Genomic DNA, 17,108 nt, shown 5'->3' on the forward strand with positions numbered 1-17,108 from the left:
ATACCTGTCTGACACAGCCTTCATAAATTCATCCAATAGGTCATCATATGCTTGGCCTCGCACCCTCCTGTGCCTGAGCCCAATGTACAGTGGATCCTGTAAAAGTTCCTGAAAAAAATAATCATAATAAAGTAGATGTATTTTATGCTACATTTATGACTTTATAAATGTCAAAAATATCACCAGACTGCGACCCTAATGTCTCTCAAAGCAATATATTTTTGTTTAGACTGACGATGCACAAATGTCGGAGGAGTTTTTGAAGTTTTAATCTCAAAATCCTGGCAGCTGCTTTCACGCCTCATTTGAGCAGGCATCCTTTACTTCCCAGGCATTTTCAAGATATAATTACACAGTGGCTCTAAAATAAGCAAAGCATGGAGTGAAAAGCAGCCACCTTTCCATTGCGAGGTCAAGAACCAACCCAGAACCTTATTTATATGAAGCTGACAAGTCATTTCCTGGCAGGCACTTATTGGACAGTAATAGGCAGGAGTTGCCCAAGGTAAATTGTAACCTAAACAGGCAAAACGTGATCATTTGATGTTTGAGTGCACTAATACCAGCGCAACTTTGGTGGTCATTTCAAAAGTGATGCAATTGCATGCAATGAGAAAAGTCATGAGGGAAGCTTGCATAGTTTGCAACAGTGCAAGTAAAACTTTTTTTTTTTAAACCACCCCTAGGTACAGTAATAGCAAATTCATTGAAGGTTGACTTCTTAAAATGTTGACAAGCATTCTCTTTCCATTCCAGCAGAGCGATAGAAAGAGAGAGAGAGAGAGAGACCCCCACTCCATGACGGATATAATCCCATAATAGCAGTCATTTTAAACATTGTGTTGATCTCCTACTAGCTCGCAGCCTAAAAACTGTCAGGGCTTAAATGAAAGCAGCCTCAGCAGGATGTCTGCCCCTCTTTAGACACATATAGCTAGTCCATTTAGCCAATTACATCTCATTTAGGCTGTCAACTCTTAGGAATAACGTATAAATGGAAAATTCAACCACAGCCGGGCAGACTGCAGTCTAATCTCTTGAAGAACTTCTCAAAAAGTTGCAAGAGTAGCAACTAAATGGGAATACACTTGATAGTTTATCCTCATCCAGACATATTTTCAGCCCATTCTGGTCTGATGTAATCATAGTGTGCATATCTCAGCACAAAAAAACACATGGCTATGTGTTTTTAGAATTGCTTATTTGTATGGAGGATAATATTTTGGAGCAAAATCTCCATAAAGCCAGAATGGTGGAATAGTCGTGAGCAGATCTACATCTCAGTCAAGTGTTTAGGTTCTAGGTTTAAATCTCAGTTCAGTTCTGGAAATAGCATTGTTTCCACTTGTCGTTGTTGCAACCAACATTTGTATTGCAAATATTATTTGCATCTCCATTCTTTGACATACTATAAATATAATTTCATGAACCAGAAATTTGGGGGGATTGGAGCGAAACTGCAGCAGCTGAGTCATTTGAGGTTTGTCTTGGCAAAATACATGACAGCATCTGACAAGTCCAGTTCATCTGTGTCAGGCACGGAACTTTTCCTAAGGTCGACACGCCTTTTGATGGACATGATATGAATACAGTGCACAGCGACATGTGTAAATATAGACATGCACGCTGACTATTTTAGCCTCTTCAAAGCTACAGACACATTCGCTAGCCCGCCCACAGTTTGCAGAAGGGCTTTGGTGGGTGCTTTGTTTGCTGGCTGGCTGGCTGGTACTTGCACAGGGCACAGGAGGGACGAGCTTTCCCAGCTGGCAACCGTCAAGTGTTCATGCAAAGTCTTGAAAGGGCTTTTGTCCACTTTATTTGGGTGAGGCAAGGCGTGCCTGGGTAAAGTGGAGTAAATCACTTCTCACGCTAGTTATACATTGACCTAACCTATGGTATAAACTTGAATTATTTTGAAGGTTATCCAATTTATTTTTGAACATTATATTATCATAGTCCTCATGCTGGTACACTTACGAATCAGCTCAACATTTGATTAGCTTGGCATTAATCATAAAAGATAGAAAATAGTCATTCTGATGAAAGCACTTTACTATATATAATTCGTGCTTGATAGTAAAATGTTTTTTAATTGCATATTAATTGCTTCTGCTTAACAAAATCACTTAACGTGCTGTCAAGGTAATTTGAAATATGTATCCCTTATGTAAACACTTTGAATATACCAAATGGCAAACTCTGCCGCAAATTATTACATCGCTTTTGCGGTGCAGTAAAAAGGGTCAAGTATTCTAATTTAAGTAGAGTGTATGAATGAGCTCTCTGTCTGAGTTACAGTATGTTGTATTTCTTTCCTAGAGGTTGATCTCTTTTCCTTTGACTTAGTGTATATATATGATCATGTCTCCTTCCAATGAATGTAAAGGAAACAGGCTTTGTAGACGGGGCCACAATAATCCCTATAAGACTCTCTCAGTGGAGATGAATGATGCCCAAAAAAACATAATCGTAAAACTTGAACACATGAGCATACCCGCGAATTAGTAATCAAATGAAAGCATGCAATGGGAATCAATTGCTGGATCTCTTTCTGTTTCTTGGACCAATACATCACGATTACGGTAACTACCTACCTCGAGAGCTATGTATAAGCAGTATTGCCGCAGTTATCTTGAAAAAGTAGCTTAGTTACTTACTGATGACTTAATTCTAAAAGTAATTTAGCTGCAGTTTAATTATAACTATGTCCTCTACATTGAAAAGTACTTCAGCAGACTGAAGCTTCTACATATAGTCGATGAGACAGCCGTTGGAAAATAAGGCAAAATATTTTTAGGAATTTGTATTTTAAAATGATTGGTTTTCAGTTATTTCAGTGACAACTGTGTGGTTTCCATTACTTAACAGAAATGCTGATGCTATTTCAACACGGAGACTTGGCCATTTATATCCCTTGAATGAGGATTACCCAAACTCCAATGAAGTTGAGAAGTGTAAAACTGACTAAAAACATAATACAATGATTCGGAAATCTTTGAACTTATATCCAAATGAATACACTAAAAAGACAACATATGTCATCATTTTTTTAATTTGATGCCTACAACACATTCCAAAAACACTAGCACTGGGTTTACCAATGTGTTGTATGGAATTCGCACACATTCTTGCTTGATGTACAACTTGTGTGTTGCATTTTGGGCTTCAAAATGCGGGAGTCAAGTCTGTTGCAACACATGCAGGATGTGGTTTGGAATTGTCTTACTAAAATAAACTGGGATGTCCCTGAAAAAGACATTGCTTGGATGGCAACATATGTTTCTCCGAAACCTGCGTGTACCTTTTTGCATTAACTAAAGTTACCATGCCATGAGCACAAAACTCCCCGCCATACCATCACAGCTGGCTTTTTAACTTTACGCTTATAAAAATCCGGATGATCCTTCTCCTCTAGCCTGGAAAACACGACATCAATGATTTTCAAAAACGGTTTGAAATGTGGACTCATCATGATACAGCACACTTTTTCACTTTGCATCAGAACGTCTCAGATGAGCCTGGGCTGAGAGAAGCCGGCGGCGTTTCTGGGTGTTCTTGACATATGGCTTTTGCTTTGCATGGTAGAGTTTTAATATGAATCTGTAGACATAGCAATGAACCATATGTTAACTGAGAATGGTTTTCTCATAGTCTTCCTGAGCCCATGATTGCAATATTGTTTTAATGCAGTGCTGACTGAGTTTTTTTACCTTGCTGCTTATGGGATGATTTGTCCAGATTCTCTGACTAGTTTAATTATAGATTCCTTGCAATTGCACATTGAAAAATGCTTTTCGAGTATTCCTCAACTGTCCGGCCAGAGTTTTTGGGAACATGTTGCAGGCATCAAATTCAACATGAGAGAGTATTTGCAAAAGAACATCAATGTCCATCAGTTTGAACATTAAATATATTGCCTCGGTATTCAATTGAACATACAGGAGGTTGAAAATAATGTGTAAGTCAGTTTTATTTACGTTTTACACAACTCGGAATTGGGCTTTCTATTATGATGGAGGTATATATTTGCCCAGGTCTACTGCTCTTACCTCATTGTCTGTGCCCACATCAAGCAGGACAGGCAGGCACTGCTGTGATGGAACACCTCCACACGCTGTGTAGAGAGCCAGCTTGCCCACTGGAATTCCCATCCCATTGCAGCCAAGGTCTCCCAGGCCCAAGATCCTCTCACCGTCAGTCACACACACAGCCTGACAACAAATTGCACAATGTTACTTGCATATCTATTGATATCCATCAATCTATAAAAAATGAATTGTAACTTAATAAATTGATTTCATTAATATATTTAAAAAAAAATTGTTGAATGATAATTAAGTATGGCGAAGGTAATTATGGCCCTCTCACTTGATTGTTCATAAAAGCAATAACATGAGTTTTTTGGGTTTAAAATTAAAATATGGAAATGATCAAGTTAGTTCTTATGTTTTTGCATTAAGTACAAATATTGGTGTAGACAATCATTTTATGCTGTTTGACTTTTTTTTAATGAGAATTAAGCTAGGATGAACAGAACAAATATATTTTTCAGTTGCTTTGCTTCAGTTTGATATCCTGAACAATGGAAATCAAAGTAACAAACACCTGATAGAGAATAAATGGCACAGTTTGAATGATACATTACCTTGACATCATTTTCTGGCCAGTTCTGCAGTATTGATGCAATGTGGCCACGGTCATGGATAGTGATGAATAGACCCCTGGAATGCAGAATGAATAATACATCAAGATTATTGTTATGATTTTAGCCAATATAACTAGATCATGCCATCCCCTTTCCTTGCAACTGTTGAGACAAATATATTTGCATTGAAACAATATTGGGATCAACAAAAAAACAACGCAATGGTACTTTAAAATTGCAGCAGTCTCCCATTGGTGTATGAGTGTGTGTAAATAGGTGAATGTGAGGTGTTGTATATGCACACCATGCAGTGAAGATAAAACATATTACTGCACTCTGTATGATGTGAAAAAAAATCCAGTGGTTACACTCACCGGTGAAAATGTCATTGCCTTTGAGCCTTTAGCTCTCCTAAACGGGACTATATGAAAGACTGAAGGCATTCTGGTGTGGTGGACTTTATCATTGAGCCTAGAGAGGCTTTGGCCACTGCAAGGAGTTTATTTTGAACCCTTCAGGCTACCAGAATATTCATTCATATCATCCCCCTCCTAGCATTAACCCCCCCCCCCCACCCGTTTCTGTTTCTACGAGCTGGCATGAAAGTCGTCTAGAATATCATTTCTGCATGTGGGGTCCAGATACAACATCTTTGCTTCCCAAGAATCCAATCTGTTGGTGTTTGACATCTCATCCGTGTGACAGCAATAATAAAAGTGTCACTATTTGTAATATTCATTGATGGTTAATGGCAGACAAAGAACACAGTCAGAAATGTCTAATGCAAGAAGAGAATACATGTGTCCTATAAAAGTGATTTGGCACTTTGAGGTGAGCAAAGACACACTGTCAGAATATTTTCCACTGACTGTAACTATCACTAAATTATCATAAAAGCAAATCACAGAATGGTACTCTAGTACTACTCTAGTACATGATAGATACAAATGACAGAATACCGCTTATCCAATTTGTGAGTGACAAGGTAGATCCTGGACTGTCTTCCAACTAATCCCAGATTACAATAATTCATAATAACAGTGCCATGAAATTGGATTCTCCCAAATTGAAAAACACATTTGGAATTTATTGAACTTTGTGTCGCACAAACCTTATGCAAAGATTATTAGTTTAAGCATTTTTTTTTAAGTTAACTGGATGCATATTAACAAAATAAAACATTTGTTCACTTCAACTGAAAAGATACACAACATAAAAAAATACGTATGCTGTATTACATTTTACACAATTATCTTGGACGATATGAAATGTTTTCTGTTTGTTGCAAACAGGAGAAATGAATCTATGCCAGACTATACTGCGGGATTTAAGAAGCTCAAGCAGCAATGACACAGAAAGTTTGGCCCCACAATATGACAGTTGCAAAACAACTGTATGAGATGATCAAAGCAGACAAGCGAAGAGGCGAGAATGCCCTAATCTCTGTCAGACAATGTTAACAAAAACATTTCAGGTGACGTATCCCTCATACATTTCTCATTTTCTGTCTCTTTGCACTTCGATGAGCTGTTGAACTCCTCTGACATTTGACCCGAACAAAGTAGAGCAACAGGAGAAGCTATTTTAATAGCCTTAAAACACCACACAGAACGTAACTCTTGGCAGAAATTACAAGAGCACAAAGAGGTGAAGTGGAATACATGACATCAGGAGTCACTGTCTTTTAAATCCATCATCACTGTGTTAAATAGTGTTATTCTCTTCAGAGAAGTGTGAGCGAAAGAGGATGAGATTACACATTACTGTGTGCATTGTTATGAAATGAAGTCATTCTAGCCTGTCTACACTTTATCAAAGGATCATCGCAACAAAAGATCTTAGAGATTTAAGGGTAGGCATATTCAGTTTGTTGCTATTAAATCACTTAAAAGCCTGTCATGAAAGTGCATAACTAACAATTGTGTTCAGAGTAAACAAAAGCAGAATAAATTATTCTTTGCTTATGAGTATGGTTTTCGATAAATTCAACAAGTGCGCAAGTATCGGCTAAAATCAAATTTCAACATTGTCTATGACATCTGCGCAAACATCATGGGAAAAACAAACCTGGGATACATTTTGGGATGGATGCCGTTCGGAAAATGGATGGATGGATGTCATAATCAATGGATTGTTTAATGGAGAAAAGGTTTGTTTCGGACTGCAGCTGGTGAAATAGCAGTGCTGCATAGCTGTCGCCTCATTTTCTAGATGAAAGGATGACCACAAAGCAAAGAGCTGCCGTGTCTGGTTTTCCCGTAAGAGCGTGGCGAGAACAGAGAGGGTAAAGAAAACAACCTGATGACATGAAACAGCACTGCCGCTGACCTGCAGCCTAACACAAAGCCCACTGCAGGGATTGTGAAAAAGCTGGTTCACATGGAGACCCCCCCCCCCCCCCCAAAAAACATTGAGCCCCTTCAGGAAGATGGCTTCCTGTTTTTGACCCGTGTCCAGACAAAACACAACCAGTCACCAGTCTTCAGCCTCAACACTTTATCTTCAGTGTACTGGACATCTTCTATTATGAATGATAACAGTGTTAGAGGTCAGATCACACATTTGAGATTTTTGGTCTACTTTGAACCATGTAAAGGGTTTGATCAATGCAAGTTTCATATTTATCTGCAATAATATTGGATGGCAAACCAATCATTTCTTTTTACACACCCAAACATCCAAAAATAAATAAATCCACCAAATACGTAGTGATGGCAGTAGCACACTGCTTTTCTTCTGGTGGAATAATTTGTTGTTTTAGTTAAGATGGAGGGAATCATGGATGGATCCATAAAAAATGCTTTTAAAACATAGGCATGTGTTCCAAAAGCAAGAGGAATTTCACCTTTCAGCACAACAGTGATCCAATGCTAACATCCCAATAACACATTCATAGTACTGACACCAGAAGAAGGCGAAAGCCCTGCCAGAGCTCAGCTCTGAATCCAATTAAAACTCTCTGGGAATGACCTGAAGAGTGCTGTGTATCACCCTACATTTGTGATGGGCTTATTATGGCTGACTACTGAAAATATATGAATCTATACGAAATCATGCAAAGTAAAATTTTTAGTATGAGGCATCTTAGAAAGGGAGAATATTTTTAGTCACAATAAATTGTTGTGATGCTATTCAAAATGACCACCAAGCAAAACAATTGGATAAACCTGGGAGTCTGTTTAGAGCATTTTTTTCCCCCAGTTTAAATTATGAATTGAAGGTCATCAAAGTCCAAAGATCAAATTTGTATTTGTCTATGCACCACAAGTGTTGCTTATTTAAAGGATCTCATTTATCTCGGTTAAAATAGGAGTTTTCTTCTGAAGGACAACAAATCTGACCAAAACATGATTACTTAATCCCCTGTGGAATATACATTCGAATAAATTGTACAGAGGAGATCTTATCTTCAAGATATATTGCTAATGGAGCTAGTTGTTGCAGCCACAAAACAGCCGCTGTTGTCCATGGGCCAAGAAACCCGATAAATTAAGACGGTTACACCCACATTAATCCCAATCAGTCATATGCTGTTGACATGGGGTATATTCATTTAAGATGCATTGAGAAACTTTATACAGGCTTGTGATCCATCGTTGCGATGCATGAAATGCAATGAGGCAGGCCACATGAAGATAAATCCACGCAAATGACCATTGTCATTTTTGACACTTTGCTCTATGTTCTTAAAAGTGTGGTCGCTTGTACAGTATAAAACACTTGAAATTTAAAAATGCAAAAATAAATAAATCAACAAAATACACTGACAAATAATAAAGACATTTTAAAGATTGCATGACGTGAATGTCCTTGTGCAGCTTCAGGGCTTTTCAAAATGTGTTTAGAGTAGCATTCCCTCCAAAATTAACACATGGGATTTGTCTGCCAGACCAGCAGCTGGGATGCCGGAATTAATATTATAGTTGGAAGGTTAAAAGGGCAGCCACAGGGGGAAAAAAAAGCATTTAGTTGCCAGTAACTAATTTTACAGGTAATGTACACATTCAACTGACCACAAATAACATTGCTAGAATGCAATAAGAAACCACATTTTATTATGTGTCACCATTTGTTACTAGTAATTGTATTTTGACAACCTCTTTGGACTGCGGTCTGCTTCACTGGATGTTTATACGTTTACAGTTGTTAGGTTCCAAATACATAAACTCGTTAACTTTGGTCACACAAACCACCATACATCTAAATAAGTGGCAGTCCCATCTGATATTTATAGGGGACAAAGGTGATGGCCTGTGAATCACTTCTTGTATTGATGACTTCTATTTTGTTTTAAATGCTTTGGCAAAAAGTCACAGGGCCTACGTTAGGTGTTTTCAAAAGGGCTATTTGTTTTTTTTTTCCGTCTTACCTGACAAAGGTGTACAGGATATGAGCCCATGAATGACTGGACCACCAACCATTGTTTCTAGTGAACAAGCACAACCATGGAAGGCGTATATTTCATTCAAGTGCAAAGAAGGGACAGATCGGCATACTAACATTGGTAAGGGGATGCTGGAAATGGAGACATCAGCTCGTAGGGGAAGAGAGAGTGTGGTGAGGTAATATTTGCAGATGCTGGAGTTAATGCATATAATGGAGAGAACATAGAGAGATTGATTCACTGTGGTGACGCCTGAAAAATCCTATTCCAATAAAGACCCACTATTATGCATAAATATGCAGTTGGACCTGACAGGTTAAAAAAAAGGAAACCGCTCCAGGATTGTGGGCAACAGAACACAACCCCATTGAATGAACATGCAGATTAAAGTGTACAACATCCATCTTTTAGAATGTCTGCCCGACTTCCATTACGACATAATAGTACAATTAAACGCTAAAACAGATAAAGCACACAATTCAAATAAATTGTATGCGGTGTAGGACCACAAGCTGCATTATAATACTTGAGCAATGATACAACTCTTTTTCAAATGTTGTTTCCTTTCACAAGTTGTATTCAATACTCTAGTGGTTTTCCATGGAAATCATTTATGCAGAATATGCCAAAGTGAGTTCAAAATTTTACGTAAAACAAAATGTTTCCATGTAATATGAGAGGAAGTAGTTTTTCCCGTACCCGTCATTTCCCTTGGAAATGGATCAGGGAAACCAGACAAGTAGGTAGTCTGCATGCGAGATGACACAAAGTAATCGCCTAAAGCCCTTTGAAGAAAAGACTTGAGAATCTTTGCAGACAACACTTTGGCACACTAAGAATGCAGTGTGCCACTAAGTACCCCAAATAATGACCAAACAGTGAATACCAGAAGTCAGTGGGGGGAAAAAAGGCTGCTGCCTGGGTTTATTGCACACATTAACGCCATGTGGCCTGACATACACATAAACCAGTTGATGTGAAATAAACCATTGCAATGGAAAAGGTGATGTGGTTCCTAATTCCGTGACATTTCCTCAACTCTATCATTTCTTCACACAAAAGTTATTTCCCAGAATTAGAGATCGAAGAAGCAACTTGACTGTCAAAGACTGGCCTCTCATCACTTGGACATGAAATGCGACCGTGAGGAATTTTCTTTATGGACAGTTCTCTTTACTTCCTTTCACACCCTCCTCTCAGTGTTCAACCCTCCAGAAACAATGTACCCTTCTCTTCTACCTCCCACCCTTCTTGATGTGCCCACACTTTGAGGTTTTTCCATCCTGGCATTCAACACACTGCCTGAATCACTCTCTTATTACACAAGTGAGAACCAGTTAAAGCACCCACCTAATTCCACCGCAGCCCACTGAAATCGGCCAAGTCTAACACACAGCAGCATATCTTCATGGTTAGGGAAAGGAAAAACTCAAGGCCATTGTGGGTCATAATGTACAATTTACTGAGTCTTAGCAGTAGTTCATCACATTTACTAGAACACTGTGGCAAAAATGTGAAAAAGTCAAACCTCCATCCAAGATGAAGAAAACAGGAACCAGAGTGTGAGGTTCTGGAATTTCAAAGGTGGACATTGACTATCCACTGCCACATGAAATAGAAGACTTCAGGAGTCCAGACGATGGGTGTGGATTTCCAGTTTATCTTCTCAGCCAGCCTTACATAACGCAGCAGGAAAGGGATTATTCCAGTACAGGAAGGCACTGCTAAAGAAATCACAACCACAGGCTTGATGAACTCAGTTGGCTATTAGATGAGTTTCAGCCCAATGAAACTAGGTTTCTCTTTCATTTGTGGTTTCTAACCAATGAAAATGTCCTCACCCTGACAATGACTTTTTGAATGGGGATCAGACTTATAGGTAAAGTGCTCACATTCATGCTTACAAGAGTAATGAGCATAAGAGAAGCAAGCATGACAAGACTGCATGGATGGCTACAGACTTTTTATTACTATTATTATAATTATTAATACAGAAAACTTGAATTTCATGTGGTCATGGGTCCACAGTCCTGAACCTGTTTTCCTAGATGTTTTATGTGAACCAAGATCTGTCACCAATGTAAATGTGAGACTCCACAAATGTATTTGTTCCAACATCTGCTTTGTTATTCAAAAATATTCACTCATTTCAACTTTGACAGCTTAAATAGACATACCAGTAATATTATTCAATTCTAACTTTGGATTGATTTAAGCTGAGGCCAAAACTAACAATTTGCCAGAGAACCAAAATGGCGCTGTTCCACCCAACACTTCATGTAAGCTACTATTTTTATTGTTTATAGTTTTATAGGTTGAGTGCTGATCCTCAAGGCAATCAAGAATTATACTAATACTGCTTTTTGATTGGAGGATGTCTTGGCAGCTTTCACACTGACCGTCAAAGGTTTCAATTTGCTCAAATATACTGGAAATAAAACACATTCAAGTCATCAAATAACATGGAGCCTTTCCAACTTGTCTGGCATCAGCTTGCCAAAATGTATAGCATGAATGACACCTTTGGGATTGTTTTATAGAAATAAAGCTGAGAGCTATTCAACTAGAGTATCAAATCATTTTCATAAGATCAGTAAATCATATTTTGTAGTGCAGAATTGGGAAATAAAATTGTTGAGTAACAGAAAACCAGTTGGGGCCAATGAAAGCTGTATGGAAAAAACTTGCATTGTATGACAGCAATATCGTTAAACAAAAGTACACTTATAGTTCAGAAATTTATGGTTACTTAAAAAAAAGACAAATGAACTTTCACTCTTCATATTGCATGGCCTGTTTTCTTTATTTTTATTAAGTCTCATGGTTACCAAACATCTCACCACTGTAACCTCCAAAAATAATACTATCGATGTTTGCCTTTTAAAGCACCAAATGGAATAAAGTGGATTTCCTCCTAAATGAACCAAATCCAAAAGTCTTGCTCTGTAGCAATTGCCACATTGTAAATCATGAAAACTAAAAGGCAGCATTCCATACCTACCTATATCTTTACACAGCATCACTGTGCTGGGGATCTGGAAAATGCATACATTTCTTTAGGAAGAATACAACTAAATCCTGAATTCAATTTGATAAAGACAGATGTAACCTGAGGTCAAGGTATGAATACATCCCAAATTGTGCTTCCTAAGACAACAGTTTAATTCCAAACCAATTTCCTCTTCACTAATTCACAAAGCATTCTCTTCAATACATATAATATATTCGTAGCAATTAGTAGCAAACATTATTTATTGTCATTCTTCATGACATTGACTGTGTGTGAGGTTATCTGCAGGGTTGAAAAGGGCAATTTCGGTTTGCCTTGGATGTTAAGCAATCCTACTTGTGCTTAGCACCTGCACTGTAACACTGTGTGTGGGCCTAAGTAAATTGAGATCACAACACTAAAACCCATAATCTACAAAAGTGGAATGCTACATCAGCCTCTTGGTGCCACTTCAGACGTGGCAGCTAAACTCATGTCTTTCATTAGGTTGGTTGGGAAAAAAAATATGGTTCGTTGGCATTGGACTAAACTCACATTGTACTCTATCAAATAGTAGGCATGCATGCATATTAAAAAAAATGTATTAAAATGTATCGTAGAACTTTATTTTCTGCGTTCAGCGAAAACAAAAATTGAATTTGCTTTAATAGGTACAGAATGTAACGCAACCACAGTTCCATCCAATTCCTATGATGAGGAAGCAGAGTCTGGGGTATTTGAGGCAGGCTCTTCAATCTCTGGAGCTAAAATTACTGAGGTGGTTAAAGTTCCAGGAGGTGATTAAGATCCGCCCAGACTTCCCAAAGCCCCTTGCTGTTGTGGAGCTGTCCTGTTTGACACTCCTCTGCAACATTGCGTGGATGCTGGGGAGAACACCTCTGGATTGACGAAGTGGAATTGGTTTACCAGGGAGGATAGGATATGTTCCAAATACAGACTACACATTCCTAAAACTCCCTGGTAAGGTCAATTCAGGGATGCTGGGGAGGAGGAGGGAGAGGTCCTTTGGGAAGTCCAATCTCAGATTCAGGAAGAGCAGTGTGGTTTTCTTTCTAGCTGTGGAACAGTGGACCAGATCTACACCCTTGGCAGAGTCCTCTTTTTCTTTCACAATAACACCGACCCCAAGCATACTGGACAAACTTATTTCAATTTAAAACCACAAGAGATGTTGTTACAATTAATCTGATATTTAATGAGTTGAAGCAAAGAAATATTGGACAAATAGATTTCATGCACCATGCTAATTGACGCTATAAAGAGATTGAGAGGCCAAATTAAAGTAAAAGGTGCTCAAATAGGAGTGTTATCACTTTTGAGAATGCACAGTACATATGATGAACTCCATGAACTCCTAACGGATTTAAATGGATAACATCATACGACATCATATTAACTATGTATCTTTTTTTTTTTTTCTGTTCACTGCATGGCTCTGTAAGGATAGTTTTCTCTCCAGCCCCTCACAAACAATGGATGTACAGTGACTTCCTCAACTTTAGCCGGCTACCAGCATTGACCTACTTATGGTCATCCATCTCTGTCCAGAAGATGAAGTGACTCATGTCACGGGAGCACCTTGAACAGCCTAACTTACTTTAGTTTGGCTTACTGAGCATTTCCTGGAATGACTTCACAAGACACATGCTGGCATGTGATTTACTGAAAATGTCTAACACGAAAATAATCATTAATCAACAGTAAAGATGGTCAACTGTGAGCCTATACAAACAGCATGCCTTTTTGATGAGGAAGAAAAAAGTGACAAAGAAAGATGAATGTGCCCCACTAAACATTGAACATTGTTGTTTCTTAAAACCTATAAAGGTAAGCATGTCTGCTAATCTTCTGATATGTGAATGTATGTCTTTCTCCCTCCACCCTCTACCCCATCAAAAGATCAGTCAATCTACCGTGTTTTCACACTTAATAGCGCTTGACCTTTGGCTTTCTGTGCAGAGCTGATGTTGAGGTGTTTAGACTCCATGAAGCAGATTAACTGGTAAAGTCAAGCATGCCAAGAAAAGGCTGCAGTTTCCACACAGAAAGCTTCTATACCTGAGTTCCAGTGATTAGAGACCTAATCCAAGCTGTGATGGTGGTCCAACTAGAAGACATGCATGCATACACACACCTATAGTGGGACTGTTGTTTTGCTCATGTGTACTGATGTGCACTTTCACACAGAAGATAAATGTAGTGGAGTTGGATTAACATTGAAAAGGGACACCTGCAGGACCAAGTGCCCAATTCAGATTTAATGATAATATATATTTTTTTATTTACATATATCTCAAGAAAGAAAAATCCATCAAAGGAAAAGTCCAGTCAGAAATGTTCCGAACTAGAATATGTTTTATGTGACATCATTAGTCTAAACATGGCGTTCTCTTTATTATTGCATTGGTTGAATCCATGCAAACTATTCAAGCTCGGATCCATGTAGCTGCATTGCAGGGCAGACATATCAATAAATAAATAAAATACATGATCATCGTTACACCGCTAGTGCGTCACTTATGGGCTCACTAGTCTAAGCATAGCATTTTGATGCTATTTGAAATATGTTGCAATATGAAAAACCCCGCTTTCAAAAACATGCAAATCTGAGTATGAAATGAAAGCTAAAGTCAAAATTCATACAAGGTCACATATTTTCCTCCCTTGTTCAAATTGACAAATGAACACCTTCTCACCCTGTCCGCCTGCTGTTTTCTGGATCTTAGACACGGGCCACAAACTGTGATCAAACAACACGTTTTGATGTTCTTGATTCATTTGGTTGAAGTGTGTTTATAAGCCATTTTCCAGTCTTTGGTGTGTGTGTGTGTGTGTGTGTGTGTGTGTGTGTGTGTGTGTGTGTGTGTGTGTGCGTGTGTGTGCGTGCGTGCGTGTGTGAGAGCGTGCGTGCGTCACCTCGGTCTTCTAAATATCACGCCGTATTGTTGGCAAGCAAGGCCAACGGTGGGAGTGTAAATGATGGGCATGAATCTCTCTATGTCGGACAAAACCACACGGTAGAAGAGCTTCTCACTGCGATCCTGGAGTCCCATCAAAAACACATATCTGAGAATGACAAAGATGAACACGGTGGAAAACAGCACATGTTAATATTTAACCTCTTTAGGACTCAAACCTGATGAACATAGGAGGGCTCAACTATTGAAGTTTTATTTAAGTCAGATGTTACATTCAATGACGTAACAGGCAAGATAAATGGAGCTGTGACAAACTGCTTGGGAGAGACTATATGGAAATAAAACTAATGACAAAATAAGTAAAACAAAAGTTAGCGAAAAATCAAATGAAGTGAAATACAGTAACTACTTGTATCTTGGGAAAAACCGACACAAGCTCTTTATTGTTTGAGGTCTTTGAATGGGAAGTAAATGTTGCATATGATCCAAATTAGGCAGAACATGCCAAAAACTGTTATTTCTAATCAGAACAGTTCCCATAAGTTCTCAAGCACAAGGTGGCTTGTTGTGTGGATGAAAGGATTCCACACCCTCTCTGCTACATATTAAACTGCAGCAGCTGCAAAGTTGCCTGATGGTGATGGCTGATCTTGAGTAATGTTTTCATTTTGGAAAACCAGATTAGAATCTGCCATATGTAATATATCATGTTCTATACTGTTTTTTGTCTGAAATATATTTAAAAAATGTCCGATGCTGTACGACTTGTACACTGCACTGTACACTGTCTGGACCTAGATTTGACACATCTGACAGAATTGTACAAAGGAAATTTGAGGAATGGGATTCTTAATATTAAGTTACTGCTAATGTCTTCACTGTAATGCTATTTGTTTATTTAGTTAGTTTAATGGCATGTGACCTAAACGTGTTTCATTGTTTATGTTTGGTTACTGTTTTAGATTATTTATCACTTTGAGTGCAGCCTCTCCAAAGTTTGTTTACATGCATGTCTTTGAATTGAGGTAATGCAACAGCTGAACCTTAAAACATGAGGCAGCTGCCCTGGCTTGCAAAGACTTTTCAGACGACGTGTTGTTGTTGTTGTTTCCGTTTGTCAAACAGTATTTTGTTAGGTGAACTACTTTCAGTTTTAACATCATTTTTGGTGCATTTGTTGAGCAAGTAATGAGTAGGGAGAGGAAGAAACAAAAACAATTAATTTTTGCAAATCAGTGTCTGCATCTTTGGCACACAGACCATATCAAGGTTGCATGAATTCTCATTGTAAAACATCCAAACTGTATTAGATTAACGGCCACATGTCAAATTGGTCCAAATCCAATCTTGAGAATATTGAATACATTTGGCTTTTATTGCTTCAACAGCCAAGAAATCACATTTGAGCAAAAAAAATCTGACGTTTAAGCATTGCACTGCGGCATAATAAAACACAATGACTAAAATTTTATTCACACCTTAACTTTAATGGTATCTTGTCTCAGTTTTTCCTGGAATCTCACAGACAGGCAACAAGTCTATTATTTTTATTATTAGTTTTTTTTTGGCAGGAGTGTTCAAGTCTCTGGTCTGCACATTTATTTTTAGTTTGCTGTTGTTCACTAATATGTCCACTGGGAAGCAGGATAGTCTTTAGTGCACTATTTAAATTGGCAGAGCCTTGGACTATTTTATACTCCCTCTTGATGACAGTCCCAGTTTGAGTCATGTGCCAACATTTTGGATGCAGATATTTGAACTTGTGCTGCAGTGCTGTTGTGATGAATTGTCATAATAGAGCGAAACTCATCATGTTGGCCAGTAATTGAATGCCTCAGTGAATACTGAAGTGAAGACATTGATGAAAAGTTGTCAAGCAGACTGAACTGCGATAAAGCAGTGACAGGCAATTCACATGAATCCATGGGAGCAAAGTATGGAATGCACTTCAATGACATCAATACAACAGAGAATCAAGATACAAATCTTATAAGCATTTTAAGGTTTTCATGTTCTGGTGTTGCTATGGTGTTAATGCAAGAGCGCAGTAAGAATTTATTTAAGTCCGTCTCACAAGAAAATCACTCATCCTTGACAATGAAAATGACTGATGATAAAATGGGTGACAAAAGCACAGAAGCCTGGAAA

At 38.3% G+C, this 17,108-nt stretch overlaps 1 protein-coding gene across 1 annotated transcript in view; it reads right to left on the reverse strand.

Moving 5' to 3' along the window:
- Positions 1-17,108, reverse strand: part of me1 (malic enzyme 1, NADP(+)-dependent, cytosolic) — a 43,588-nt gene that overhangs the window by 8,970 nt on the left and 17,510 nt on the right. The window contains exons 3-6 of the mRNA XM_085919049.1: positions 14,959-15,108; positions 4,649-4,724; positions 4,053-4,214; positions 5-108 (exon numbers count right to left, since the gene is read on the reverse strand). Of these exons, the coding sequence (XP_085775175.1) occupies positions 5-108; positions 4,053-4,214; positions 4,649-4,724; positions 14,959-15,108 (492 nt within the window). The remainder of the gene's footprint in view (positions 1-4; positions 109-4,052; positions 4,215-4,648; positions 4,725-14,958; positions 15,109-17,108) is intronic.

The sequence above is a fragment of the Syngnathus leptorhynchus genome, chromosome 8, assembly GCF_054491065.1.
Source record: "Syngnathus leptorhynchus isolate UIUO chromosome 8, UIUO_Slep, whole genome shotgun sequence".
Lineage (NCBI taxonomy): Eukaryota > Metazoa > Chordata > Actinopteri > Syngnathiformes > Syngnathidae > Syngnathus > Syngnathus leptorhynchus.